We start from the raw sequence: 27,964 nt of genomic DNA on the forward strand, positions 1-27,964 counted from the left end.
CACACCCCCCCTCCCTGCTCAGGCCTGGATGCTCAGGCCATGTGTGGTCATCCAGTTGGCAGGACCCAGCCTGTTCCACCCACCTGTGCTTCCTAGAAAAGGACAATTCCTAAGTGACATCCTTCCTTCTGCTCTTCCCCTAGGGGCCAGCCAGGGGAGCTACAGACCTGGATGTGGCCTGGGAAAAGGTTTTCAGAGTCACCATCTCAGCCCGAAGCAGCAGGATCCAGTGGCCAATCAGGTTTTGAGGCTTTGAGGAGCTATTTCTGAACCAGTCACATTTCCCTTTTCCAGGGAATTCCTGAGCCGGCCTGGTGGGCGAAGCTGCATCCCAGAGTCAGAGAGGGTGGGCTAGTAGTGCCCTGGGGTCAGGTGTCTGCACTCCCTGAGGTTAAGACGTCTTTGGGCTGGAGCTGAGGGGTCTGAGCCACTTCCTGGGGAGAGGCCAGTGACCCTTAAGACTGGTGATGGGGGGAAACTGATCCCTCCACCATAGGCCAGCTCCTTCCCAAGTGAGGGGCAGAGATTTGAATGTTCTGACCTCCCCCAGGCCAAAAGGAGGGGTGACCAGGCCCAGGAGGAGGTCAGAGCAACCTGAAGATGAAATCATGGAGGCAGGGGCCTCAGACCCAGCATGGAGCCCCTGAGTACAATTCCCATTTCCCACAGTCTGGGGAAACAGGTGCTTGAGCCTGGGTGTCAGCCCCGGTGTGGCCAAATCCTGTCCCCCAGGAAGGAGCCAGACAGTCCCAGATTCAAAGCCCTGCTCCCTCACTCTGTGTGCAGGCACCACGGGGGAGCTTTGGGGACTGTGCCGAGACTCGGTGGGCCACCTGGATGCTGCCTGCTAGACGAGAGACTCCTTGACCCCCGGGCGTACCGTCTGTCCTGGCAGAGGGGCGGGAGGCTGGGCAGTGTCTGAGGGGCTGATGGGCGTCAGCCCCATGGCGGGTCCGGTGTCCCCTGCCTTGCCCTTCTCCTCTGGGCTCTGTGAGCTGCCGTTCCCGTTCTCGTGACCATACATCTTGCCCATGGTGTTGGCCAGCAGCCCTTCCTTCTCAGGGGCATCGTCCCCACTGCCATCATGGCTGTGGCGGTACATGTAGGATGCCTGCTTCACGGAGCGCTGGAGCAGGTGCCGGCGGTAGGCCCTCTGGATCTTGATGGCACACACCTCCTCGTGCTTCCTCTTGAGGGTGGTGGTGATGGGCTCGTAGGACACCTTGGAGGGATTGGCTGCCATGAACTTCTCCTCCATGGTCTGCTTGAGGGCGTCCATTTCCCCAGAGTCACCCAGGACCTCTTTGGTCAGGGCAAAGAGGATGTCCAGGCAGTGGATCTTGTCCCCCGGCACCATGGGCAGGTCCAGTGTGATGAGCTTGATCTTGTTGGGCTTGGCGATCCGCAGCGGCTCCTGCAGGGTGTCCACAAAGTCTGAGAGGCGGCTGTAGGCAATGAACTGGGTGGCATCGGGGTCGAACTTCTCCCACGTCTCATAGAACATCTCAAAGTCGTCCTCACCAAGGGGCTCGCTGCTCTCCTCCGTGGCCACGTTGAAGTTTTCCAGGATGATGGCGATGTACATGTTGACCACGATGAGGAAGGAGATGATGATGTAGCTGCAGAAGAAGCAGATACCAATGGAGGGGTTGCCACAGTCGCCCTTGACACTGGTGCCCGGGTTCTCCAGGCTGGGGTCGCAGTCCGGGGGCCCGCTATTGAGGATGGGGTTGAGGAGCCCATCCCAGCCAGCCGACGTGGTGATCTCGAACAGGCAGATGATGCTGTTGCCGAAGGTCTCGAAGTTGAACATGTCGTCAATGCCCGACTCCTTTTTGACGTAGGCGAAGTTGGACATGCCGAAGATGGAGTAGATGAACATGACCAGGAAGAGGAGGAGGCCGATGTTGAAGAGGGCAGGCAGTGACATCATGAGGGCAAACAGCAGTGTCCGGATGCCCTTGGCCCCGCGGATCAGCCGCAGGACACGCCCGATCCGCGCCAGGCGGATCACACGGAACAGCGTGGGTGACACGAAGTATTTCTGGATCAGGTCGGAGAGTGCCAGGCCTATGGGGAGGAGCTAGTGAGGATGCTACTGTTGGGGTGGGGGGCTGGCACAGGGTGTGAGGGGCTGGCACAGGGTGTGGGGTCAGGTGGGGCTCGGGGGCCCAGCCTGGAGTGCTCTGCTCAAGTCTCAGAGCACAGCCCAGATGACTGACAGGTGATGCTGGGTTCTCCCAGGGGTCTTGGGGCCAGGGGCTGCAGCTTTGCCCTGATGGAACCGGAGGTGGGATATGATGAAGCAGGGGAGGGTAAGGCCCATTCTCAATGCTGTTTGCAAATGTCATTGGTGTGTGTGTGTGTGTGTGTGTGTGTGATATATATATATATATATATAGTGGGGGGACAGCTGTGTGACTCTGGGCATACCACTTCACTTGTTTGTGCCCCAATTTCCTTACCTGTAAAATGGGAACAAGAGTTCCTGCATGTGACGTTGTTATGAACAAGGGGTGAGATGACGACTGGCAAGCACACAGCACAGCTGATAATAAATGGCAGCTGGTTAATATCATAACCGCGTGGCTGTGCACTTCTCAGTGCGCACAGACACTGGAACCATCTTTTACACTTTTTGCTCAGGACATGAACACCTGAGCGTGTGTCTTCTGGTCAGCTGTGTGTCCTGAGGGGCACCCATGTGTGCGCAGGTGACAACCTGCCTGTGCGCACGCCCATGTGCCTTTGTGTGTTGAGAGTGAGTGGCAAGCACACACAGGTGTGTGTCTAGGTGAACGTGTGGGGGGTGCAGGGGCAGGTGTGTGTGCATGTGTCCTGCCAGCCAGGCCCTCCCTGCTCACCTACGATGGACAAGATGACGACCACAAAGTCGAAGATGTTCCAGCCGATGGTGAAGTAGTACTGGCGCAGGGCAAGCATCTTGAGCACGCACTCCCCAGTGAAGATGATGATGAAGATCATATTGATATTGTACAGGATGTCCACCTTGAGCTGGCTCTGGTCGTCTGTCTCCACCATCATGGTGACCATGTTGAGGCAGATGAGGATCATGATGGTGATGTCAAAGACCTGCTTCGTCACGAGGTCATAGATCATGCCCTGGATCTTGTTCTGCAGCGTGGGTGGGAAGGGACAGACGTGGGGGTGTCGGTGGCCAGGCCCAGGCAGGGTGTGAACAGGCAGGAGACACAGGCAGGATGGCACACAGCATAGTGGGGCGGTGGGGAGGGGAAGAGACAGAGAGAGAGAGCGGGTGGGGGGGGCTTGTGGTGGAGTCAGCCAGGGGAAGAAGGGTGACCCATCAGCTCATGACAGGTCTGGGACCAGGTCATTTTATGGGGTTCATGGTCCTCCCTCCTCCCCTGAGAACCCTTCTTCCCTTCAAGGTCCCTAGATGCTCCTCCCCTTTCTCCCCAGGTCATTGCTCCTGGGGAGGGTATCTAGATAGCCTCTTCTTACCCTCCTTGTGGGGGCCCTTGCCCCAGAGGCCACTGAGGTCCCAGGTGGGAGGTAGATGGGCACTGAGGGGCTGTGCAGGGCCGGGTGAGGGTGAAGCAGCCACTGGAGTTTTGTGGATAGCCTCTGTGCACACGGTGTCTCTGTGGCACTATAAAGAGGCATCTCTCCCTACAGGTAGACCAAGCCCCCTGCCCCTGGGGTGGACCCAACCTCACCCAGGGACACAGCCTGGTGGGTGGAGGGCAGGCGACCTTTTACCACCATCTGTCCCCTAGGCAGGAGCGTGGTACTGCACACAGGACCTGGGACCCAGAAGGGTGGTACCTGGGGCCGGGGAATTGGCTTCTGAGGCTTCTTGGAGCCGAGCTTCTTCATGGCATTATAGTATTTCTTCTGTTCCTCTGTCATAAAGATGTCTTTCCCTCCAAAGTATAGTGAGATAGGGCTTGTTAGGTTGGGGTGGGGTCCCTCTTCCTGCCTCCAGGACCCCCTACCTCAGGCACCACCTTTCAGGCAGCCCCAGCCCCTGTGGATCAGCCTGGAGGAAGGTGCGGATCTGGAAGGGTCAGAGATGGAGGGACAAGGGGAGAACGGGGGACCGAGAGGGATTACAGGTTCAGAGTAGGGTAGGAAGGGGAGTGGGGATCAATGCTGTCCTTCAGCTTGTTTCTGGCCACTTTTCATCGATTTCTGGCTGAGACCTAGAGTAACCCACAAGGCAGGTTGTAGCAGCCTCATTTTACAGATAAGGAAACTGAGGTTCACAGAGGCCAAGTCACTTGTTCAAGGTCCCCTGGTGGGACTGGGACCCAAGCTAGCTGCGTGAACCAACAGCCTGGTGGGTGCTCAGGCAGTGTTTGTGGGTTTGCATGGGAGAGAGTGGACAGGGAGGCAGGAGGGAGGCCCGGTGTGGGGAGGGCCTGGGGGGCTGCGCTGATACTCATCTTCTTCTTCTGCTGGTTGAAGTTGTCAATGATGACACCGATGAAGAGGTTGAGGGTGAAGAAGGAGCCGAAGATGATGAAGATGACAAAGTAGAGGTACATGTAGAGGTTCACCTCGTACTGAGGCTGCTCCTCCTTCTGCGGGGGCGCAGGGGGAATGGCGTGGGTGCGCATGCTGGCTTCTCCCTGCCCCCCACGGCCTGGAGGGCAGGACCCATCTACTCCCAGCCTGCCAGGACTCACCTCCCGGGAGTCCACGGCTGCATACATGATGTCCATCCAACCCTTGAAGGTGGCCTGAGAAAGTGTGGTTGGGGAGTGAGCGGGGCGGGGTGGGGGCTCCTCCCTGCTTTCATCATCCATGAGTTTCCCTCCCCCACCCAACCTGGTCCTCCTCTGCCAGAGGCCGCCTGTCTGAGCCCCTCTGGGCAAGCATCAAATAAAGACCAGAGACCCAGACACTGCCTGGGGGGTCCCACAGCATTGCAAGCAGGATGGGTGGTCCCTTAACAAGGAGTGACATTGGGCTCAGGTATCACGAGAGGGACTGGGGTGGGAGGGACCGGGGAGGGGGCACCTCCATCCAGGTTCCTGGCTGGGGCAGTGGGTCACACTCACCACCTGCAAGAGGGAGAGGTAGCCCAGACCCACGTTGTCGTAATTGACCTTGACGTTGAGCCAGCGGACCTGGCCCGTGTGCATGAGGCTCTCACACTCAGACTTGTTGTTGACCTCGGAGATGTCAAACCTCTCGGAGGTAGTGGTGTTGATGCAGTAGTAGAACTTGCCAGCAAACAGGTTGACGCCCATGATACTGAAGATCAGCCAGAAGATGAGGCAGACGAGCAGCACGTTCATGATGGAGGGGATGGCGCCCAGGAGGGCGTTCACCACCACCTGGGGGCCGGCGGGGGGTTCATTGCCAGTGCCTCTCCCGGCCTCTGAGAGAAGGCTCCCCATCTCCATGCCACCCAGGGGACCAGGCAGAGCTGGGCATTGTCAATCAGGGAGGGCTTCCTAGAGGAGGGCCAATCTGCTGGGCTGTATGTGTGCAGATGGGGGACAGTGATGGGGTGGGGTAGGGAGCGGCAGGCCTGGTGCTCAGGAGGGCTCTCTGCTTGGCTGGAGCCATCAGTCCTGAGCGGGGGTGCTAGGTTTCTCTGGAAGCAGCCCAGTCATGGGTCACCAGGCAGGAGACAAACACTCTTTGCTCAGCCCCCATAGGAAACTCAGCCCACGTGACCCAGCCCCTGCTCATGGGTTTTCAGCCCCAGAGACCCAGACACAGGCACAGAAAAGAGGGCAGCAGGGTCTCTGCAGCAGCAGGAACCCTGGGACTGAAGCCTTGTCCCCACCAGCTCTGGTCACACAGCCCACCAACCACTGCACACTGGGCTGGATCTGAGACCCTGCTCTTTTTAAAGAGGAGCCGTTTCATGACCTCCAGAGCGAGCGGGTGGCACAGCGTGGTGGTACCCAGGGGAGCTCTATTCCTGGCTGGGGCACCGACCAGCTGTGTGGCCACAGGCAGCTTGTTTCCCCTCAGTGGGAGGGTTCACTGGCTCTGGGGGTCAGAGGGCCCAGCATTCAGCTGGCCCCTGGCGGGGACAGGAGGGGGCTGCTTGGGTGGGCTCGTCATGGCCTGTGGATTTGCAGACATCTGTCCCGCTGGAGCAGGTCTTGCTCCCAGCAGGCCTCCCTTCCCGGGGAAGTCCTATTTTTCTTGCCCCAACCCTGTGTTTACCTGCCACTTCCGCTCTCCAGGGCCTGAATGGATCTTCCCCAAAGTCACCCCAAGCTCAAGGGCATGGCCCTGACCGAGACGACAAGCTCATCAGTGGGGGGTGAGGGGGAGACTCAGAGCCAGGGTGCAGGCACCTTGTTTCAGAGCCCTGGGTGGCTCAGTCTGAGGCTGGGAGAGCCAGCCATAAACCCACTTGTAAACCACCCATAAACACCACATAAACCTGCCTTCCTTCTTCCTCTTCCCTGACCGTGAGACCCTCCTGGGAGCTTCTGCAGCCTCTGCTGCCCCCAAGTAGTGGCAGAGGTAAGCTAAGGGTGGGCTGGATCGAGGGCTGAGGGCGGGAATGGGGCAGACAGAAGATGGGTTGCAGGAAGGACAGCTGGGGAGGTGGGGGCCCGACCTGGCCTCAGGCAGGGCCGTGGGTCTAAGCTCTCTGCCTCCTCCTGGTGGTGGCTGGAGTATAGACATGCACCCTCCACCCTGCCCTGAGAGTGGCCCGACCCCAAATCCCCAGCCCACCCCAGAGGCCCCTTCAGCACCCACCCTCATGCCCTCAAATCGGGACAGTGCCCTCAGGGGACGCAGGGCCCGAAGTGTCCGCAGGGATTTGATGGGTCCCAGCTCCGAATAGCCCAGCCAGTTGGCCACCAGGCTGATGATGGAGACCTGCAGGGGAGGGGTGGGGGGGTCAGTGTGTGCAAGGCCCCAGCCTCCCCTCAAGCCCAGGCAACGGGGTCTTCCTGGACTCACAGCTCCTGGCTGTCTCCCATTGATCCTCTCCCTAGTGGGTGGTCCTGTCTGTTGGGAAGAGCAGCCCTGGGACATGTCCCAGCACCTGTAGGAGCCCAGGTGCCACCTCAGTGATGTCATCAACTAACTGGGGATGGCCGTGAGTGGGAGGGATGGTACCCGACTCCCTCGAGAGGCCCATAAGCCCATATAAGAGGGTAAGAAAATCCTCCACTCGCCAGGTACAGTAGCTCACACTTGTGGGAGGCTGCGACGGGTGGATCACCTGAGGTCAGGAGTTCCAGATCAGCCTGGCTAACATGGCGAAACCCTGTCTCTACTTAAAACAAAACAAAACAAAACAAAAATTAGCGTGGTGGTGGGCACCTGTAATCCCAGCTACTTGGGAGGCTGAGGCAGGAGAATCGCTTGAACCCAGGAGGTGGAGATTGCAGTGAGGGGCTATATTGCCACTGTACTCCAGCCTGGGTGACAGAGCAAGACTCCATCTCCAAAAAAAAAAAAAAAAAGAAAAAGAAAATCCTCCACTCCTGGCTAAGTGTGGTGACTCACACCTGTAGTCCCAGCACTTTGGGAGGCCAAGGTGGGAGGAGGATTGCTTGAGCCCAGGAGTTCAAGACCAGCCTGGGCAACAATCTTAAAAATAAATAGCTGGGCGCGGTGGCTCAAGCTTGTAATCCCAGCACTTTGGGAGGCCGAGGCGGGTGGATCACGAGGTCAAGAGATCGAGACCATCCTGGTTAACATGGTGAAACCCTGTCTCTACTAAAAATACAAAAAATTAGCTGGGCGTGCTGGCGCGTGCCTGTCATCCCAGCTACTCAGGAGGCTGAGGCAGGAGAATTGCCTGAACCCGGGAGGCGGAGGTTGCGGTGAGCCGAGATCGCGCCATTGCACTCCAGCCTGGGTAACAAGAGCGGAACTCTGTCTCAAAAATAAATAAATAAATAAATAAATAAATAAATAAATAAATAAATAAAATGTATAAAGCAAGAAACTCCTCCACTCCTATTGGCAGCGATGGTAAGCAGCCCTCCTGCCTGCTGTCCCCCCCCAAGACCTCCTTCCCCTGAGGAGAAGGGAGGGCCTCCCGGTCCCTATTCCCCTCCTGGACAGCTGTGTCTGAGAAGGGCAGCGCCGATCAAGGGTCTGCCTCAGGCAAGTCCTGCCCCTCAGGGCCTGGGATTCCTGAGGTCCTTGCCACATTTACAGCCTCTGGATGTGGCTACGGGGCGATGTGGAGGGGGACTCACATCCACGATGAGGAAGTCAAGCCAGCACCAGGCATTGGTGAAGTACACCTTGAAGCCGTAGGCCACCCATTTGAGCAGCATCTCCATGATGAAGATGTAGGTGAAGACTTTGTCGGCGTATTCCAGGATGGTGCGGATGACTCGCCGCTGCTCGATGTAGATGTCCTCGAAGGCCTGGGGGCACCAGCACCACCAGGGTGGCCGGGGGTCCAGCAGGCTGGGGTCCAGCAGGCTGGGGCGGCAGCCACATCCCCTGCCCTGCTCGATGCTGCTGGTTCCCGGGGATCTACCGTGGGGGCCAGCCCAGGGCACAGGCTGTCCACATCTCCTGGATTCCCACCATCCATCACGAGGATGAGCGCACCTCTCAGTGGGGAGAAGTCCCTCAGCCCTCCTTCCCCAAGCCCAACAACAGCAAATAACAATCATCTGCTGGCGGTGTCCACAGCGACACATCTTCAGTCCTGTGCCCCACATGCACCCCTAGTTCCCAGATCCCTCCTGCCTCCTCATCAGCAGGGTGTGCACAAAAGTCAGCACCCATGGAACAAGGGAGGCACCTCTGCCATGTTAAGAGTCAGCACATTCTATAACATATCCCGGAAGCACAGTGAGTTTCTTTAGGGTTCTCAGGGTTTGGGACTGACCAGGGCACGGCCCTTCCTGTGTGTGGAGACAGGGAGCCCCGGGAAGGCCTGCTGTGGGCCTGGCCCCTGCCCCTGCCCCGTGCTCCCAGGTGGTGCCTACCAGAGCCCCGCTGCTGAGCAGGATCATGAAGACAATGAAGGTCTCGAACCAATTGTGCTCGACAATCTTGAAGCAGGCCCTGCGAAGAGTCCACCACTTCTTCCCTCGGCCCTGGGAGATGTCCACGTAGAGGCAGGGCCAGCGCTGCACGCAGGCTGACGGGGGCAGGGACAGGCACCACATCACGGGCCTGGGGCTGCCTTGGGGTGCACGGTCAGCACTCTCCCGCGGCGTCCCAGGATGCCCCTCTCCAGGGCCCCCACCTCCTCCCTCACCCAGCTCCATCTGGCTCACATGCGGTGCTCAGGGCCTCCCTCCACAGCCCCATCCACCATGCGACAACTGCTGCTGGAGGTGGGCATGCAGAGGAAAGGCGTCCTGGCCCCCCCGCGGTGCTGCTGCTCTCAGCCACCCCACCCTACCCCCCACCTCGCCCAGGCCGTCTCCATCCTGCACAGCCCAGCGGGCTGTATGGACAAGGACATTTCTCCAGGACTATGTCCTGAAGGCCTCACTCCCTGAAGATGGAGGGGAGGACAAGCAGGAGGAGGATCTAGGCAGCTGACAGCTGCACTCCTGCACGCTTGCTCCAAGCCAGGCCCGTGCCAAGGGCTCTGCATGGATGCGCCACAGCTCTGAGCGCACACCGCCACCAGCCCTAGGCCTGCAAGGCACGGGGGCTGGCCAGGCAGCCCCTGGTTCGTGTGCTTCTAGCCCTGGTGTAGCCTGCCCTTTGCAGGGGTGCAGGCCTGGGGGAGACACCCAGGTGAGGTAGGGGGTGCTCTCACCCTCGGTGAAGCACTCCTCAGGCTGCTCCTCGGGGTTCTCCTCTGCCTGCTCCTCAGGGTCCTCCTCGGGGGGCTTGTAGTCAGCCGTGCTGCAGACGGAGGAGTTCCCGTCGTAGAGGGGCTGTGGTGGCTTCTGCAGAGGCCACAGCGTCACGTGACCCCTGGGTCCCTGAGAGACCCTCTCATCCTCCCACCAGATAGGGCAGGATGGGAGACCAGCAGGGAAGGGAAGCAGAGAGGGAGGAGCAAACTCATTCATTCATTCATTCATTCATCCAGCCCTGGATGGTTGAGGAATCATGAATCATGGAGACATAGGCGGCCCTCGTCATACCCGCACAGCACTTACATAAGGAGTGGGGCAGGACTGATGCCTGGGAAGGGGCAGTGAGGGCATGAGTACACATGCGAAGGCCTCGCATAAGGGAGGAGGCGGGGACCCTGGCCTGAGTGGGGGTGTGGGAGGCATGGGGAGCCTGCAGGTAGCCCTGAGGGGACAGGGGTATGAAAAGGGGTCAGGATGGAGCCAGGCTGTCACAGCGCAGAGCATGGGTATGTGGTGCCCCTAGTATCTGAGCCTTCCTACATGCAGGGTCTGTTTGGCTGAGGAATCCAGAAAGAGTGGAAAATGTTCCCCAGCCAAAGCCTCCATCCCGCGCCAAGGGAACCTGATCAGCGTTGGGGGCGGGAGTTGGGGAGGCTCAGCCAGGTCTCCTCCCACCTCCTCCTGCTGGGCCAGGCCAGCTTCCCAGCCCCAGCCTCCACCCAGCAGGGGACCCCTTCAAGGCTGAGGGTGAGGCCCCCAAGGGAAAGAAGAAGAGGGCAACTAAGGGGGCAGCTCTGTATCCAGAGTGGTGACCAGAAAACCACCACAAGTGGGTACTTGTTTTCAGTTGATTAAAAGGGAAACTGAGGCACAGAATGTTAGGTCAGCCAGGGCATCTACTGAGTTGCCCCAAATGTGCATCAAACTCCCAAAATCACCCTTGAAGCTGGGCTCGCCCTCCTTGAGTAAGTCCCCAGGCTCCAGCTCCGTAGAGCCTGAGATTTTGGTGCTCTCCAGCCCCCACCTCCCTGCCCCGCCCCACCACCCCCACCACCCGCCACCCGAGTGCCTCATACCGAGGTCTTGCCCGGGTATTTATAGCTCACAGGCACTCAGCCCCTGGTAAGCCAGCGTGCCACATATTTGGGGGGAATAAGGAGTCAAAAGCTTTCAGGGCAAAGTTCATTAGGCTCAGGCTGATGGCACGGGGGTGGGCAGGTGCCCCCATCCTAGCTTCTGTGTGAGTTCTTTCCCTGCCAGAGCTGGAGGTGGGGAAGGCGACTCAGGACCCAGAGAGGGTCTCAGCTCAGCCCCAGCTGCTGGGGGTTACCGTCACTGAGTTCCTGTCCCTTCCTCGCCTTCGAAGTGGAGGGGTGGGGAGGGGCATCTGAACCCAGCAGCAGGCCCCCCACGGCTGAAGGGTCAGGGCTCCTGCCTGAGGCTTTTGCTCTCCTTGTCCCCAATTCCCATTGACCCCCTGGCTCCTCTCCTGAGTCCCCCGCCTGGATCTGGCACCTTGGCTCACACTGGGAGGTTGGGAGCAGCCCCAGGTGGGGTCTAAACACAGATAGAGGATAAATGTGAGGACTGGGCAAGGGGCTTTAAGCCCAGAGAAGAAAGTAAGAGAGGCCTCTGGGGTCCTGATCCTGCAGTGGCGGTGCCCATGTAAGAACAGCATGTCCAAGAGCACCACCTGCTGGTGAGAGGGGCCCAGACAGCGTTCTAGGACAGGCACGAACAGAGAGGGTTTCAGGACAGGCAGGGCCGATCACAATAACCACATCAATAACGATAGTGACAGCCACCACTCATGGGGCGCTGACTGCATGCTTTACATACAGCGTCCCACATAACACTTGCAACAATGCCACAGGGCATCACCCCCACTTTACAGCTGGAGAAACTGGGGCTCGGAGAGGAATCAGAACTTGCTCAAGGTCACAGGAGGATGTGAAGCCAGGTCTGTCTGAGCCCCGGCCTGGCTCACCTTGCCATCCTCAGGCTCCGAGAAAGTGTCGGTTTCCTCCTCGGTGGGCATCTCCAGGTCGGACTCCTCGGAGGCGATGGGCACCTGGATGGTCAGGTAGGGGTTGTTGATGAAGTTGAGGTGGTCCAGCTCGATGCTGGAGGGAGGGCCGTCAGCCAGGCCCACGTGGTTCAGGATGTGATTGTCCTTCTTCAGGTCTTCCTCAGGCGGCTCCTTCTTCTCGTCCTCAGGGGTAGTCTCCCCAGCCTCTCCAGCCTCCCCGGCCCCAATAGGCTCCCCGAGGCTGAGCATGATGTCCTTGGGGCTCAGGATCTTGCCATGCAGCAGCCCCAGGAGGAAGGCCTTGGCAAAGCCGATGCCCCACTTGATGCGCCCGATGGCAATCTGCAGGTTGTTCATCTCGCCATCCTCATCCTGGGCTGCCAGGCTGTCGGCGCTGAAGGAGCTCAGCAGCAGAGCCAGGAACAAGTTCAGGACCTGGGATATGGGGTCAGAGGGAGCCTCACATCAGTCCCTGGGACCCAGAGGTTGCCACCTTCAGCCAGCACAGGGGTCCTCGGTCTACAGATCCGAACTACCAGATGTTGGGCATTTAAAAGAACGTCACCTAAGAGGTGTTCACAACTGCTCATGGAGGTGATGGTTATTATCCCTTCTGCAGCTGGGGAAACTGAGGCTTGGGCTTCTGAGAGGACTCTGCTACCCAGGTCAGAGGCAGGGTTTAGGAAGGCCTGCTGGGGGACAGGGACTCTCTCCATGACTGCCTTTATTTTTTTTGAGATGGAGTCTCGCTCTGTTGCCCACGCTGGAGTGCAGTGGCATGATCTCTGCTCACTGCAACCTCCACCGCCAAGTTCCAGTGATCCTCCTACCTCAGCCTCCCAAGTAGCTGGGATTACAGGTCTGCACCACCATGCCAAGGTAATCTTTGTATTTTTTGTAGAGACAGGGTTTCAACATGTTGCCCAGCTTGGTCTCGAACTCCTGACCTCAGGTGATCTGCCCACCTCAGCCTCCCAAAGTGCTGGGATTAGAGGCATGAGCCACTGCACCCTGCCCATGACTGTCCTTTATCTCCACTCCCCGAGGATGCAGAACAGAGAACTGGGCTCAAGTTGCCAAGCTTCCAGGACTTGCTGGGAACCTTAATCTTTTGTGCCTTCTTTTCTTCCTCTGTTAAGTGGGACTTTAATAGAAAGTGGGACTTTAATAGATCCTGTGCTCCTGGTGTGCAGAAACCCGGCCCCTATTGCTCTGGAAGGGCCATCTGACCTATTTACCCTCGTTTCTCCTCTGGGGTTTTCCGACTCCATCTATTCTGGTTCTCATCCCACATTCCTATGGAAAGAGACTTAAGAGGATCCTGCTCTTCCCCCAGCACCCCCACCCATTTTATTTTCCAGTGGACAGACATTTCCTGAGCCCCTGACACTACATGAATGGCCTCAGGGAGCTCACAGCCCAGCAGACACAGAGAGCGGATCAGACACATGCAATACTGTGGGTTTGGGTGGCAGCAGAGACTGGGGTACACAGCTTTTGAAACTGTATTGCAGAGCTCTGAACCCCAGTTTATTAGCTGTGTGCTCTGAGGCAATTCACTTCACTGCGCTGTGCCTCAGTTTCCTCATCTGTAAAATGGAGACGATGCCAGTGCTCCTCCCATTGTTGTGAAGATTAAAAGATCAATACAAGACCAGGCACAGGCCGGGCGCGGTGGCTCAAGCCTGTAATCCCAGCACTTTGGGAGGCCGAGGCGGGTGGATCACGAGGTCGAGAGATCGAGACCATCCTGGTCAACATGGTGAAACCCCGTCTCTACTAAAAATACAAAAAATTAGCTGGGCATGGTGGCACGTGCCTGTAATCCCAGCTACTCAGGAGGCTGAGGCAGGAGAATTACCTGAACCCAGGAGGCGGAGGTTGCAGTGAGCCGAGATCGCGCCATTGCACTCCAGCCTGGGTAACAATAGAGAAACTCCGTCTCAAAAAAAAAAAAAAAAAAAAAAAAAAAAAAAAAAAAAAAGACCAGGCATAGTGGCTCATGCCTGTAATCCCAGCACTTTGGGAGGCCAAGGCAGGTGGATCACAAGGTTAGGAGATCGAGAACATCCTGGCTAACACAGAGAAACCCCGTCTCTACTAAAAACACAAAAATTAGCCAGGTGTGGTGGCAGGCGCCTGTAGTCTCAGCTACTTGGGAGGCTGAGGCAGGAGAATCACTTGAACCAGAGGCAGAGGTTGCAGCGAGCTGAGATGGGGCCACTGCACTTCAGCCTGGGTGACAAAGCAAGACTCTGTCTCAAAAAAAAAAAAAAAAATACAAAAAAGATACAAAAGTTAGCTGTGCGTGGTGGTGCACACCTATAATCCCAGCTACTTGAGAGGCTGAGGCAGGAGAATCACTTGAACATGGGAGGCGGAGGTTGCAGTGAGCCCAAATTGTGCCACTGCACTCCAGCCTGGGTGACACAGCAAGACCCTGCCCCCTGCCCCCCCCCAAAAAAAGAGGAAGGAAGGAAGGAAGGAAGGAGGGAAGGAGGGAAGGAATGCTAGCTATGCAAGGTGTAAGGAAGAGTATGATTAACTCTGAGGCCAGTTCAGCATTTTGTAGGTGAGGAAACAGTTCCAGAGAGGTGGCGTGGCTTGCCCTAGGACACATGGCTTAGCCAGAACTAGAATGAGGCTCCTAGTCATTGTGCAACTTTAGAAGGCATCATTCACTTAGACTACAAGGTGAATGGCAGCCCTGAAGGTCTGCAATGTGGTCGCCCTTCCTTCTACCAGTCCACCTGGCCCTGGGCAGTGGGAGGAAGGGGGATCCTGTCTGGGGTGAGGGTCCTGGCTCCTGTCAGCCAGAGGCATAGCCGGGGGTCCTGGGGGAGCGGAGTATGTGGGGGTGGGGAGCCTGCACCTTGGCCGTCTCCTCGGTGGGGCTCACTGCTGGCTTTCTCCAGCCTCCTCCAAGGTCTTCTTGTCATTGTCTTTACTACATTCTGTTGATTATATTCCATTAATCATGTTCATATAGTCTCTTTACAAAATATCTTAAAACCCTCTTTGGGAGAACGTGCTGGGAGAATTTCCGCGGCTCCCCTCCTCCCCACCATGTCCCCTGGCGGCTTTGCTGCCTTTGCCCCCAACCAAAACACGTTAGTCTTTCTTCTCTCTCTCTTGGGGGGAGGCATCCAGTTGCCAGAAACACATCTGAGATGGGAATTAGCTGCTCTCTGGGTCAGCAGGGTTTGCACACGGCTCCTCCCCAAGACAGAAATAGCCGCCCTAGGCAGGGGGAGGGCAGGGAGGGGAGGGGGCCAACATCAATTTCCCTGGGGGTTCTGTGCTTTGGGTTACTGGCGACCTAGTCACTTCCTCTTCTTCTTCACAGTTACCCACAGGAAGTGACCAAGTGCCATGGGCGCAGGGGACGCGGGTCTTCACACTCTCTGGCAGGGGGCCCTGGTGGCCTCTGGCAGACACCTGCTTCTCTGAAGCCTGGGGAGGAGGTGGGAGGGGCAGTGCCCAAGGAGCTGACAGTGCTGCCTCCCGGGGCTGCTCCACTCCCTCTGAGCAAACTGGGAGAGCCACAGAGCTGGGCTGAGCCACAGAGCAGAAAGGATGTCGTGGTGTGTGTGTACGTGTGTCTGTGTGATGGGGGTGACAGGTATATGGAAGCAGGACCTGCACTGGTTCCAGATTCTGCAGCCAGACTGCAGGGACTCCCATTCTGCACATGGGGCAGATTCACCTCCCTGAGCCTCTGCTTCCTCATCTATAAAACAGATGAACCAGTGAACCCTCACAGGTGGGTGTGAGGAGGCGGCGAAATGAATACACACAAAGCACCCAGAATGCTAGGTAAATGCTAAATAAATGTCAGCTGTCAGCATCCTTCTGCTGGTGCTGACGTTACTGTTATTACGATACTCTTATCATTGATGTTAGTGTTATTGGAGTTATACTGACCCAGTTCCAGTACCAGCTGTTTCTTACTAGTTGTGCGGTTCTGGACAGGCCTCCCTGAGAAGATGGAAATAACATGACCTGTCTCATGGGGTGGCTGAGAGGATTAGGGACCATGACCATATAGCCCTTTGTGCAGGGACTGACACACAGTAGGGACCCCACTGCCAGTACAGGAGTGTCACCCCGGTGGTGGGAACCTAAACCAGCACTGCCCCATCGCATGCCTGCAACACTTGCACCACCAGCCACGTGGCCAGGCACTTTGGTAAGCACCTGTCAGCGCATGTATCATATAATCCTCTCGACCACCCAGTGGAAGAGTCATCCTCACTATCATCTCCATTTTCCAGAGGGGAAAACTGAGGCCCAAAGGGGTTAAATAATGGGCTCAAGGTTTTCCAGTCAGTGAGTGGCAAAGTGAGGGCTTGGAACATTTTTGAGTTTCTGCAGACAGACAGCAACCCCCTGCAGACTCAGTCACTCCCAAATCCTTAGACTTACATCCACAAACTCCTACTCAGGGTCTGCTGTCCCCATCTCCAATCCTGCCCTAAAATTAGGCCTGGGCACATTCCCTCTCTCTCCCCGCTTCCCAAGACCCTCCTTTCCGGGACAGCAGGCCTGAGTTCTTCTCTGTAGCTACAGCGTGGTCTTATCTAGCAGCCAAGGTGACACCCCCTTCCCCCTCTGGGTGCTGCCCCCAGCCGGAGACCAGTGATACCTGAGAAGTGCTGTGCCCGAAGCTCAGGGATTCCATAGGCCTTTGGGGAACACAGGGACAGGCATCTTCCCAGTCCCTGTTACCCAGGGCAGTGCCAGGCACTGTAGGGGGCAGGTGGGCACAGCACTGCAGGGCTCTGGCAGTGGTGACCTCCACTGCCACCCCAAGAAGGGGAGGAGTCAGGGTCACCTCCAGCGGCCCTAGCCACAGAAATGCTGGCCAGCTGGACCACAGCCCTACACCCTGGCTCTCACCTCCTGGCCCCTTCCCCTGCACCAGCCCCACATGCCAAGTCCTGAGCCATGGCACGCAGCAGAAGAAATACAGTTTATGCCATCTCTGCATTTTCCCAATACCTGCACCTGTTTCTTTTTTTGTTTTCTAGAGATGCAGGTCTCGCTCTGCCCCCTAGGCTGGAGAACAGTGGCGGGATCATAGCTCACTACAGCCTCAAAGACCAGGGCTCAAACCAGCTTCCTGCTTCAGCCTCCCAAGTAGCTGGGTTTGGTGTGTGTCACCATGCCTAACTACTTTTTCATTTTTCCATTTTTTATAGGTGGGGGGGGGGGTCTTGCTATGTTGCCCAGGCTGGTCTCGAACTCCTGACCTTGGCCTTCCAAAGTGCTGGGACTATGGGCACAAGCCACCACATCCAGCCTGATTCTCTTTTTTGCAGCCTGGACCATAGGCTCTAGAGCAGAGATCAGAGGCTGGGAGAAAGCCAAGAGCCCCAGGTTTCCACAACGCTGTGGCTTTGGACATACGATGGCATCATCTTTGCAGTAACCCCAGGAGGTCCCTGTCGTTTGTCTTGTATGTGAAGGTTAGAGAATCCAGCCTGACTAGAGAGCAGCAATTAGCTCAAGGTCACACAAATGATGGCAAAGGAGCTGGGACTGGACTGTGGGTCTGTCTGACTCATTATCAGGTTGCTTTACTCAAAACGTTACGTTCCAACAGCGCTACTCACAGCGTGGTCCCAGAGCCAGCATCGGCAACCACTGATCTGTCAGAAATGCAGATCCCCAGGCCTAGGCCCAGAGCTGCTGAATCAGACACTCTGGGGGTGGCACCAGGATCCATGGTTTAAGTAACTCCTAGGTGATTCTTACACAGTTTAAAATTTGAGAACTATCGGGTTCAACCACGTAAAATTACCATTTTGGAGAGGATGTGCTGGGGAGATAGAAAACAGTCAAACATGCTGGGCGCAGTGGCTCACACCTGTAATCCCAGCACTTTGCGAGGCCAAGGTGGGTGGATCACCTGAGGTCAGGAGTTCGAGACCAGCCTGACCAACATGGAGAAACCCCATCTCTACTAAAAATACAAAATTAGCCAGGCATGGTGGCGCATGCCTATAATCCCAGCTACTTGGGAGACTGAGGCAGGAGAATCACTTCAACCCGGGAGGTGGAGGTTGCAGTGAGCCGAGATCACACCATTGCACTCCAGCCTGGGCCATAAGAGTGAAACTCTATCTCAAAAAAAAAAAAAAAGAAAGAAAGAAAGAAAGAAAGAAAAAGAAAATAGTCAAACATCAGGCACGTCTTCTACACTTCTCAGGCGAGGGCAGGGGCCACCCAGCCAGCCTCACTCACCACAAGGTTACCGATGACCATGACCATGAGGAAGACAGTGAGGCACATGGCTTGGCCGGCCACCTCCATGCAGTCCCACATGGTCTCAATCCACTCCCCACACAGGATGCGGAAGACGATGAGGAAGGAATGGAAGAAATCGTGCATGTGCCAGCGTGGCAGGCTGCAGTCCGAGGCGATCTTGCACACGCATTCCTTGTAACTCTTGCCAAAAAGCTGCATGCCCACCACAGCGAAGATGAACACGATGATGGCCAGCACCAGCGTCAGGTTGCCCAGCGCCCCCACGGAGTTGCCGATGATCTTGATGAGCATGTTCAGCGTCGGCCACGACTTGGCCAGCTTGAAGACCCGCAGCTGCCAGACAGGGGAGGGCAAGGGCAAATGAGGCCCAGGGACCACCACCCAAGGCAGCCCCAGACTTAGGAGAAAGAACAGCGTCGAGCAGCTTGGATCTCCAGCCCCCTGCACAATCTGAGTCCTCAGTTTGCCCTTCTGTTAAACGAAAGACTCATCCTACTACCTCAGGCCCTTCATGCGTTAAAAAGAAAACAAGTCCAGGTGGGGCACGGTGGCTCACGCCTGTAATCCCAGCACTTTGGGAAGCCGAGGCGAGTGAATCACTTGAGCTCAGGAGTTGGAGACCAGTTTGGCCGACATGGTGAAATCCTGTCTCTACTAAAAATACAAAAAAGATTAGCTGGATGTGGTAGTAGGTACCTGTAATCCCAGTTACTCAGGAGGCTGAGGCAGGAGAATCGCTTCAACCTGGGAGATGGAGGTTGCAGTGAGTGGAGATCATACCACTGCACACCAGCCTGGGCTACAGAGCCAGACTCCATCTTATTAAAAAAAAAAAAAAAAAAAAAAGTAAAAGAAAAAGAAAAGTCCTTATCTGTTAAAGATATAGGCTACGGCTGGAGCCCCGGCTCACACCTGTAATCCCAACACTTTGGGAGGCTGAAGCAGGTGCATCACTTGAGCTTAGGAGTTGGAGACCAGCCTGGGCAACAGGGTGAAACCCTGACCTACAAAAAATACAAAAATTAGCTAGGCGTGGTGCTGTGTGCCTGTGGTCCCAGCTATGCAGGAGGCTGAGGTGGGAGAGTCACTTGAGCCTGGGGAGGTCGAGGCTGCAGCGAGCAATGATTATGCCACTGCACTCCAGCCTGGTTGAAAGAGAGACCCTGTCTTTAAAAAAAAAAAAAAAAAATACAGACTAAAGTATTTACAAGTGAAATTATATGTTGGAATTTGCTTTCACAATAAAAATTGGGGGACAGATGCAACAGGAAATGTAGAATGTTGATGGTTGTTGAACCTGGGTGATGGGTGCTGGAGGGTTATTATACTTTCTCTATACTTCTGTGCACACATGAAAGGTCCCTTGATAAAGTTTGTTGTTGTTGTTTTAAGATGAAGTCTCCCTCTGTCACCCAGGCTGGAATACAGTGGTGCCATCTCAGCTCACTGAAACCTCCACCTCCTGGGTTCAAGCAATTCTCCTGCCTCAGGCTCCCAAGTAACTGGGACTACAGTTATAGCTGCGCTCGCCACGTGCACTGCTAATTTTTGTATTTTTAGTAGAGACAGGGTTTCACCATGTTGGCCAGGCTGGTCTTGTACTCCTGACCTCAGGTGATCCACCTGCCTCGGCCTCCCAAAGTATTGGGATTACAAGCATGAGCCACTGTGCCCAGCCGATAAAGTTTTAAAAAGAGTAACAGTGCTCCTTATGGGGTGGTGGAAAGACACAGGTTCCGAGGTCCCACTCCTACTCCTAATGAACTTGCAGAGCCTCCGTTTCCAGGTCTGCAGAATGGGGCTGGAGTTCCTGCTCCACTGCGGCCCAAGGTCATTAAAGAATCAAACCCAGCATTGGCTTCTGTCACTTCCGTCCCCCCGGCAGCCCTGTGAAAGGAGAGAGGGCACTCCTTTTCCGTTTTACAGGTTAGAAAGGTTCTGAGAGGTAACAGGTGTGCACAGGCAGAGGGGGCCTCGTTTTCAGCCCTCTGGCTTCCTGGGGTTTCTCCTCCCATCCCTATGTCCACCCTCCTTAGGCTGCTCAGCCCACCCCCATTCCAGCCCCTGGCCCCGGGGCTTTCGAGTACCAGACGGAAGGAGCGGAGCACAGACAGCCCCTGTACGTTGGCCAGGCCTAGCTCTACCAGGCTGAGGGTGACGATGATGCTGTCGAAGATGTTCCAGCCCTGCTGGAAGTACTCATAGGGGTCCATGGCGATCAGCTTCAGAACCATCTCTGCTGTGAAGATGCCCGTGAAGACCTGGGGCGGGAGGCGGTAAGGTGAAGCCCTGCCACAGAGCCTTGGGGAGCCCAGGGCCCTGGGAGTCTCCCACCCAACACTCACCTCCTGGCAGAGGCTGCAGGGGCTGAGGGGAAAGGGGTCCAGAGCCCTGAAAGGGGCAGGAGTGGCACACATGGCCCGTGTGTGTGTGAGTGATGGAGGCAACGGTCAAGCCATAGGGTAGAGGTGGGTACAACTCTGAGACCCGCTCCCATCCATTTCTGGCTTCATGACAGTGGGCAAGGCACTTCGCTGCTCGGAGCCCCAGCCCTGTCATAATATTCAATGTTTGCAGGGCACTCTGTGGTTCACTTTGTGACCTCATTAGTATCCTGATCGCTACAATGTTGGGAGGGATTCTCACATGTTTTCCACGAATGAGCAGTTGAGGCTCAGCAAGCTAGGCAGCTAGCTGGCATCACAGCACCCACATGGGAAGGAGCCACATCTCAAGCCCAGTTCTCAGGGGCTCAGTTCAGTATCCTGCCTCTGTGCCCACACCCTCTCCACAGGGGCCAGTCCCAGGACCCTGCAAAATCTTGGCGGACTCAAAGGTCTGCCAAGGCAGAGGCCAAAAGGAGCAAAATAATGAGAAGGCGGCCAGAGCTGCCCTGCCAACCCTGGACATGGGGTCTGAGGATTGCATAGTCCCTGAAAGCTCCCTGGGCACGGCCCCCCTCCTGCCGGGCACCAGCTGCCCTTGGTCCACAGCCTGCCCGGGCACATGCTGAACCCCTCCCAGAGGCTGTCTCTGGACACAGCAGGTGCCAAGACAGCAGCATAGTGTGGGCAGGGGGTGGACAGGCAGGCAGGCCCGGTCCATCATGCACATCCCAGCAGCTGTGCCACAAGTCCAGAGCACGCCCTTGCCCCTCCAGCCTGGCATGGCCACGGCTGCCTCGGCCGCTATATGGGACAGACATGCCTGCCTCAAAGGCTGGGAAGCCCAGGGTTTGATTATTGTGCCACCCACCCAGCCCTGGTCTTGTCCTAGACCCCAGATCTTACTCTCCCTGGCTTCCCCTAACCTTCAGGGTTGGGGAGCATCTCGCCCATTTGCTGTCCTGGAAAAATTGCAAAGGGAATTGGGAAGGGTGGGGCAGGGCTGGAGGAGGAGGCGGCTTTTCCCTTTGTCAGGCTCCTCTGGGGCTGGCAACAAGGTGATAATGCTCCTAATGGGCCCGGATAAGCGGGTGGATCAGCGGTGTCAACAATAGTGGAGCGGAAAAGGGCTGGAGAGGGGAGGTGCCTGGCCACGCTGGAGAAATAGGTGAGGGCTGGGGGAGTAGCTCCTGGGGCCCACTGGGCCTCGGAAGCCAGGGCTATAGGTTCCACTGCCAGATCCCTTGGCTCCTTTCAGGCCCATGACAACTTCTGGAAGTGGATAGACTTGTCACCTAGCCCCTTCACCCGTATCTCCGTACCCCCATTTCCTTACCCCTGCTTCCAGGGCATGGTCTGGACCCCAGATCCCCAAGAGTCTGGACCTTAAGAAGCCCAGCACCTCACCTCACTCTCCCTGCCCCCAAATATCCTGAAGCCCCACTTCTATGTACCACAGATCACCCCAAGTACTCCCCCACATCAACTCATGCCCCCATATGCTGGGAAAATAACCCCAGCTGTCCACATGTGTCCCCAACTATGCCCCATATTTGCACACAGCCATACAGCCACCCTGGGCCCCACCCCCTCCTGCCCTGCCCATGAATGATCCCTCTCCCCCGCCCCTCCCTACCAGGTTGCCCACGGTGAGCACGTTGTCAAAGTGCTCTGTCATGGGGTAATGCTCCATGGCCATGAAGAGGGTGTTGAGCACGATGCAGATGGTGATGCCCAGGTCCACGAACGGGTCCATGACAATCAGGTGGATGATGTTCTTGAACTTCACCCAGGGGGCGCAGCAGTTCCATATGAGCACTTTGTGGGAGCACTTGTACCACCATGGCGGGCACTTCTGGTGGGCCTCTTCCAGTTCTGGGAGAGGAGTGGTAGCAGGCACCTGGTGAGGATTCACACCTCCCGTGCCCCCGGCTCCACCTAGAGCTTTGGTTCCACCGTCCAAGCCCGGCCCCTTAGCGCTCCACATCTCAACGCTTCAACGCTCTAGCAAGGTCTGTTCCAAGTTCCACCACCTCTTGCGTCACCCTTACTGACACCTTCCTGCAACCTCCGCCCCACGGAGGGGCTTTACCCCAAAGCCCCGCTCCCTGAGCGTGGCCAGCTCCAAGCTCCACCGCCTCAGTGAGCATCCTCCAGACCTCGCTCTCTAACCCCCACTATAGTCCCACCCCTGGAACCCCCCAACCCGCGTTCCCAGAGCCCCGCCCCCTACTCCAAGCTTCACCACCACTCACTGCATCAACCTCCGGACCCACCTCTCTAAACTCCGCCAACAGCTTTGTTCCCCAAAACCCCGCCTCTTCAAAGACCCACCCCCGGTGCCAAGCTCCTCCGTCTAGCAAAGCGCATCCTCAAGTCTGTCCCCTCTAAACCCCACCCACATCCCCCGCCCCCGAAGAAGCCCCGCCTCCTCCCAAAGCCCCGCCCCTTAGTACAGTAACTCACAGGCCCACATCCTCAACAAACCTTTCCCCAAACCCTGCCTTTCAATGCCCTGCCTCAAGTCTCTTCCTCTTGGCTCACCCCACAAAGCCCCACCCCCTCAGGGAACTAGACAGGACGTCCACTGCCTGCTAGAGGCCTGGGACTGCGAGCCTGGCCTGTGAGATGCCCTAATCTGTCTGGGTCCAGAGTTCCCAGCAAGAGGCGGAAGGCCACTGCAGGAGCTTGGGTTCCAGCCCCACGTGCTGCTGGCCGCCGCCACTCTGCAGACAGATCCCTCGGGGATGCACTGTCGGTAATACCGGCCCCTCCAAAGTGTCCCCAGCCGACCCATCCTTTCCCACCAGAGTTGCCTTCTGGAAACACTCCCTGTTCTTGCCACACCAAAGCCATGAGTGCTGTGCAAGGACATGGGACAAAACTGCTCCTCCTCCTCCTGGTCTTGGTGTCCTACAGGAGTGTCCTTGGCCAGGCATAATCTCACTTACTCATCAAGGCAGGTTTACCTGATAAATGCAATCAGTGCCTCCCATTTCAAAGAGGAAGAAAAAGGACTGGAGTGGGTGGGTGGGTGGCAGCCCATTGGAGACCCTGGGTTCATGCCAGGGGTGTGAGTGGCTGAATCCCCTACACCCAGCAATTAACACACTGAGCCTCAATCAAAACCTGCCCAGTCTGCACCTCCACCCCTACCCTGTGCTTCTGCAGGTGCCCAAACAGGGTCTGAGGCCCAACACTTCTCACAGTGGTCCCAGCAACGGCAGGGTGGAGAGGTCTCCTCCCCCAGCATTCCCTGGATACTCTCTGGCAGGGCATATGGGCACCTGGATGCCTGTCATACAAGGTCAGGTGACATGACGCCCTCTAGAAATCTGCAAAGTCCTGCAGGGCCCCCAACCCCCTGGCACAAGGCAGGCTGACCTGGGGATGGAACCAGATCTCTCTGCATCAGAATTCCTTTATCCTATCATCCCTCTTTCCTGTGCTTCCTCCTTCCCTCCTGCTTCCACACTTTCCTCCCTCTCATCCATCCATATGTCTGTCCATCCGTTCATCCATCTGTCCATCTATCCATCTAGCCATCCATCCATCTATCCATCCACCCGTTTATTCATCCATCCATTCATCTTCCATCCAACCAGCCATCTATCCATCAGTCCCTTGGTCCATCTGTCTATCCATCCATCTATCTGTCTATCCATCTGTCCATCTATCTATCCAGCCATCTGTCTGTCTGTCCGTCCATCCATTCATCCATCCATCCATCCACCCATCCATCCATCCATCCATCCACCAGTCCATCAGTCCATCTGTCTATACATCCATCTGTCTATCCATCTGTCTGTCCATCTATCTATCCATCCATCTCTCTGTCTGTCCATTCGTCCATCCGTCTGTCCATCCATCCATCCATCCATCCATCCATCCATCTATCCATTCATCCATTCATCCATCTGTCTATCTGTCCATGTGTCCATCCATCCATCCATCCATCTGTTCATCCGGCCGGCCATCTGTCTATCCATCCATCGTGTTGTGTCTATTCACCTTCTCTCATCACATCCTTATTCTTCTGAGATTCAGTGGGTGGCACAGGGATTGGGGATTCTGGTTGGGCAGAATCTGACTTTTGACCTTTAACTTTTACCCAGAGAACACTTGAGGAACAGGATGTCCAGTTTCCAGAACATTGGGCCTTCTGGTTAGTATTATTAGCTTATGCTTCCCATTGGGCAGCCCCCAAGGCCCTCCCGGAAGCCCCCAGTTCCCATAGCAGCCTGGCCTTGCAGCTAGAACTGGGCCCGGTTAAGGCAGGACTATATTTATCACAGCCATTTCTTCTGTGCCAATATTAAGTTACTGTCCTGAAGCCAGTCCAGCTAGGCTCCACCTTGACCTCAGGAACCTGAATGGGTAGAGGGAGCACTCACCTTCCATGGCATCCCTGTCCTCCTGAATCCAGGCCAGCCAGGCCCCACACTATCTAAGTGGGCACAGGGACACAAGGCACTCACCTTCCATGGCGTCAGAGATGCCACTGTCTCCGCTGCCACTCTGCCTCGGGGCTCCCTTCTCCCCTGGTGATGTGTCCAGGCTGCCATTGCAGTCTTTGCCATGGGCTGGGTCCCCATCTGCCTCTCCACCTTCCAGAGCTTGAGCGGCCTTGGCCTGTAGACCAGCAAGAGTGACAGGCAGGAATCCAGCTCTGAGCCAGGGGGATAGACTAATTGACCCTTAGGGTCCTTCAGGGTGTGTCAAACTTACTGCAGGTGGGGAAGGGACAGGCTAATGTGGTGGTGGGGATGACAGGGTAGGGACCAAAGTATCTGAAGACCCTTTTCCCTGAAGACTCTTGACTCTTATGCCCCAACGAACCCTCCACTTGGTGAGAGAATGAAAAAATGGTCAGCCGCTCACTGGAGCTTCATTAGGACCAGCCCTTCCCTCACTGTGGACCCATCCGCTGCCCAGAAAGCATCTCAAAACCAGAAATGTCTGAGCTGGGAAAATACTTTGGGTTTAGCTACTCCAGATTCCTTGTTATAGACAGGGAAACTGAGGCACAGAGCAGATAAATGCTTTTTCTACTGCTTGGATGTCCTCCCCCACCAGCAAAGCTCCCAGCCGGGGCTTTCTGCCCCTTTTGCCTCAAAACCCCTAACCCCATGCCCTCCCTCACCCTCAGCCCCCCAGGGAGAAGCCAGTGGCCAGGCAGCCCCAGCTGAGGGCAGGGAGAGCCCTGGGGTCCAGACCTTCTCCAACTCCTCCTGGTGCTTTTTGAACTTCTCAAGCATCTGCTGAAACTCCTCCTCTTTCTCCTTATCCTCGGCCAGGGTGGCCTCATTCTGCTCGGCATACGCCATGGCCACCACAGCCAGGATCAGATTGATGAGGTAGAAAGAGCCCAGGAAGATGATGACCACGAAGAAGATCATGTAGGTCTTGCCAGCTGCTCGAAGGGTCTGGGAGTGGGGGGAGAGGGAGTGAAGGGGTCCCATGGCATTCACCTCCTTTGACCCACTGCCCCTCTCCGTACATCCATTGCCTGGATGGGTAAGCAAAGCCCCTCCCTCACTGAGCCTGGGGAATTGATAGCCATCATTGGCACACTGAGCCATGTTCTGGGGAACTTCAAAATATCTACCTGGGACTCAAGCATTTCTGGTCTCCTGGCCCAGAGGAGGACCGAAGCCAGGCATACTGATAGCAGAGAGCCAGGACAGAAAGTTGGTAAACATGGGTTTGGGCTCAGCTTGAATTCTAGCTTTGCCACAGTGTCTGGCACCTAGTAAGAACTCAACAAATAGTAGCTATTATTATTATTTAATCAATTTTTTTTTTTGAGATGGAGTCTTGCTCTTTTGCCCAGGCTGGAGTGCAGTGGCATGATCTTGGCTCACTGCAACCTCCACTTCCCAGATTGAAGTGATTCTCCTGCTTCAGCCTCCTGAGTAGCTGGGATTACAGGTGTTTACCACCATACCTGGCTAATTTTTGTATTTTGTATTTTTTTGAGATGGAGTCTTGCTCTGTTGCCCCCCCAGGCTAGAGTGCAGTGGCACGATCTCGGTTCCCCACGCAACCTCCGTCTCCCAGGTTCAAGCAATTCTCCTGCCTTAGCCTCCCAAGGAGCTGGGATTACAGGCCCATGTTACCATGCCCACCTAATTTTTGTATTTGTTTCAGTAGAGACAGGGTTTCATCATGTTGGTCAGGCTGGTCTCAAGCTTCTGACCTCAAGTGATCCACCTGCCTTGGCCTCCCAGAGTGCTGGCATTACAGGCGTGAGTCTCTGTGCCCGGCTAGTAGCTATTATTGTTATTATTTTTGTTATTGTTATCAACATCAATGTTGCATCAGAAGGCACTAACACTCCAGACTCAGCCTGCCTTCCCTGCAAACAGCAGCAGGCAAATTAAAGTATGGGGAGCACTGAATTTCTAAGCTGCCCTACTGGTTATCGTGAGGCCTGGGGGTTCCTGGGTGTGTGGCTATGCTAGGACCGGACCTCGACTCTGAAAGCAAAGTGTGGAAAGAATTAACGCCATGGCTTGGCTTGGGGCAGGTGCCCAGTTTCAGAGGGCACCCAGCTCCTCTAAGGGCAGTGTGGGAGCCCATGAGGAGATGGCCCAGCTGGGGGGTTGGCCATCCTGTGGTAGAACCCGTCAGGCCCTAAAGAGGCTGCAGGGATGGAGGCGGGTTGGCTGTAGGGTTCGGGGGCAGGATGGGGGCAGCTGTACCAGCTGGAAGAGGTTCTCCCAATAGTCCTGTGTCATGAGGCGGAAGAGAGCCAGGAAGGCCCAGCTGAAGGTGTCGTAGCTGGTGTAGCCATAGTTGGGGTTCCGCCCGGCCTTGATGCACTCATAACCCTCGGGACAGTGCCTAGGGTTAGGACAGGGGGCTGGGTTTAGGGTGGGAGGAGCACTCCAGCTGGGGACAGATGGGGACCCCAAGGGAAAAAAAAGAATCCCTCAGTTCTTCCTGTGTCCCCCAAACAGAAAAGTATTCCATCCCTGCCCACAGACTTCCCCGCACTCCTGTCCACCCCAGGTCCTCGCCTTGAATCGATTCCCACCTTCCAAGACCCCTAGGGTGCCTTTTCCCCATTCCTTAGCCCCACTCACCCAGCATCACTGCTGTTCCCACAGAGCAGGGCATCGTTGGAGCCCTCCAGGAAGTAGAAGTTCCCTTCGGGAGTCAGAGGCCACAGAGGAGGCAAGTCACCCACATGGACACAGTGTGAGCACCTGCACTCATTGCACACCTGTGGACAGGTCTGTCTGTACCGCATAAACAAAACGGATGTTCCCTGGCTGCCTCTTCCCCTTCTTTTAAGGACAGTACCAAGTTCCAAGGTCTCTGGCAGGGACTTGGCAGGGAGCTCAGCTGCAAGCACTGTCAGCTCAGTGCCCGGTGTGGACGTAAAGTCAGTACACAGCAGCGGCACAAAGAGGGGAACGTGTACATGTGTGCATAGGGCTACTGTGAACCTGTGCAGGGCCCCTGAGTGAAGGGCAAGTGGGGGCTGGAATCCAAGTTCCAGGGTGAGAAGGGTCACC

At 56.3% G+C, this 27,964-nt stretch overlaps 1 protein-coding gene across 12 annotated transcripts in view; it reads right to left on the reverse strand.

The window, feature by feature from the left end:
- Nucleotides 1–344: 344 nt before the first annotated feature.
- The window catches only part of SCN4A (sodium voltage-gated channel alpha subunit 4), a 61,293-nt gene continuing 33,673 nt past the window's right edge, over nt 345–27,964 (reverse strand). For 10 of the 12 annotated variants that reach the window (XM_074388845.1, XM_074388847.1, XM_074388846.1 and 7 more), the window contains 18 exons: nt 27,530–27,593; nt 27,146–27,287; nt 25,658–25,867; nt 24,920–25,073; nt 22,078–22,316; nt 20,145–20,318; nt 18,034–18,390; nt 11,746–12,222; nt 9,713–9,845; nt 8,925–9,079; nt 8,178–8,351; nt 6,718–6,840; nt 5,046–5,324; nt 4,671–4,724; nt 4,428–4,565; nt 3,808–3,912; nt 2,865–3,135; nt 345–2,070 (listed from right to left, as the gene is read on the reverse strand). In XM_074388845.1, coding sequence (XP_074244946.1) covers nt 848–2,070; nt 2,865–3,135; nt 3,808–3,912; nt 4,428–4,565; nt 4,671–4,724; nt 5,046–5,324; nt 6,718–6,840; nt 8,178–8,351; nt 8,925–9,079; nt 9,713–9,845; nt 11,746–12,222; nt 18,034–18,390; nt 20,145–20,318; nt 22,078–22,316; nt 24,920–25,073; nt 25,658–25,867; nt 27,146–27,287; nt 27,530–27,593 — 4,472 coding nt within the window. In that variant the 3' untranslated portion in view covers nt 345–847. Of the gene's footprint in view, nt 2,071–2,465; nt 2,549–2,864; nt 3,136–3,807; nt 3,913–4,427; nt 4,566–4,670; nt 4,725–5,045; nt 5,325–6,717; nt 6,841–8,177; nt 8,352–8,924; nt 9,080–9,712; nt 9,846–11,745; nt 12,223–18,033; nt 18,391–20,144; nt 20,319–22,077; nt 22,317–24,919; nt 25,074–25,657; nt 25,868–27,145; nt 27,288–27,529; nt 27,594–27,964 lie in introns of all 12 variants that reach the window. The other 2 variants (XR_012514688.1, XM_074388850.1) reach the window with 2 other exon arrangements.

The sequence above is a fragment of the Saimiri boliviensis genome, chromosome 17, assembly GCF_048565385.1.
Source record: "Saimiri boliviensis isolate mSaiBol1 chromosome 17, mSaiBol1.pri, whole genome shotgun sequence".
Lineage (NCBI taxonomy): Eukaryota > Metazoa > Chordata > Mammalia > Primates > Cebidae > Saimiri > Saimiri boliviensis.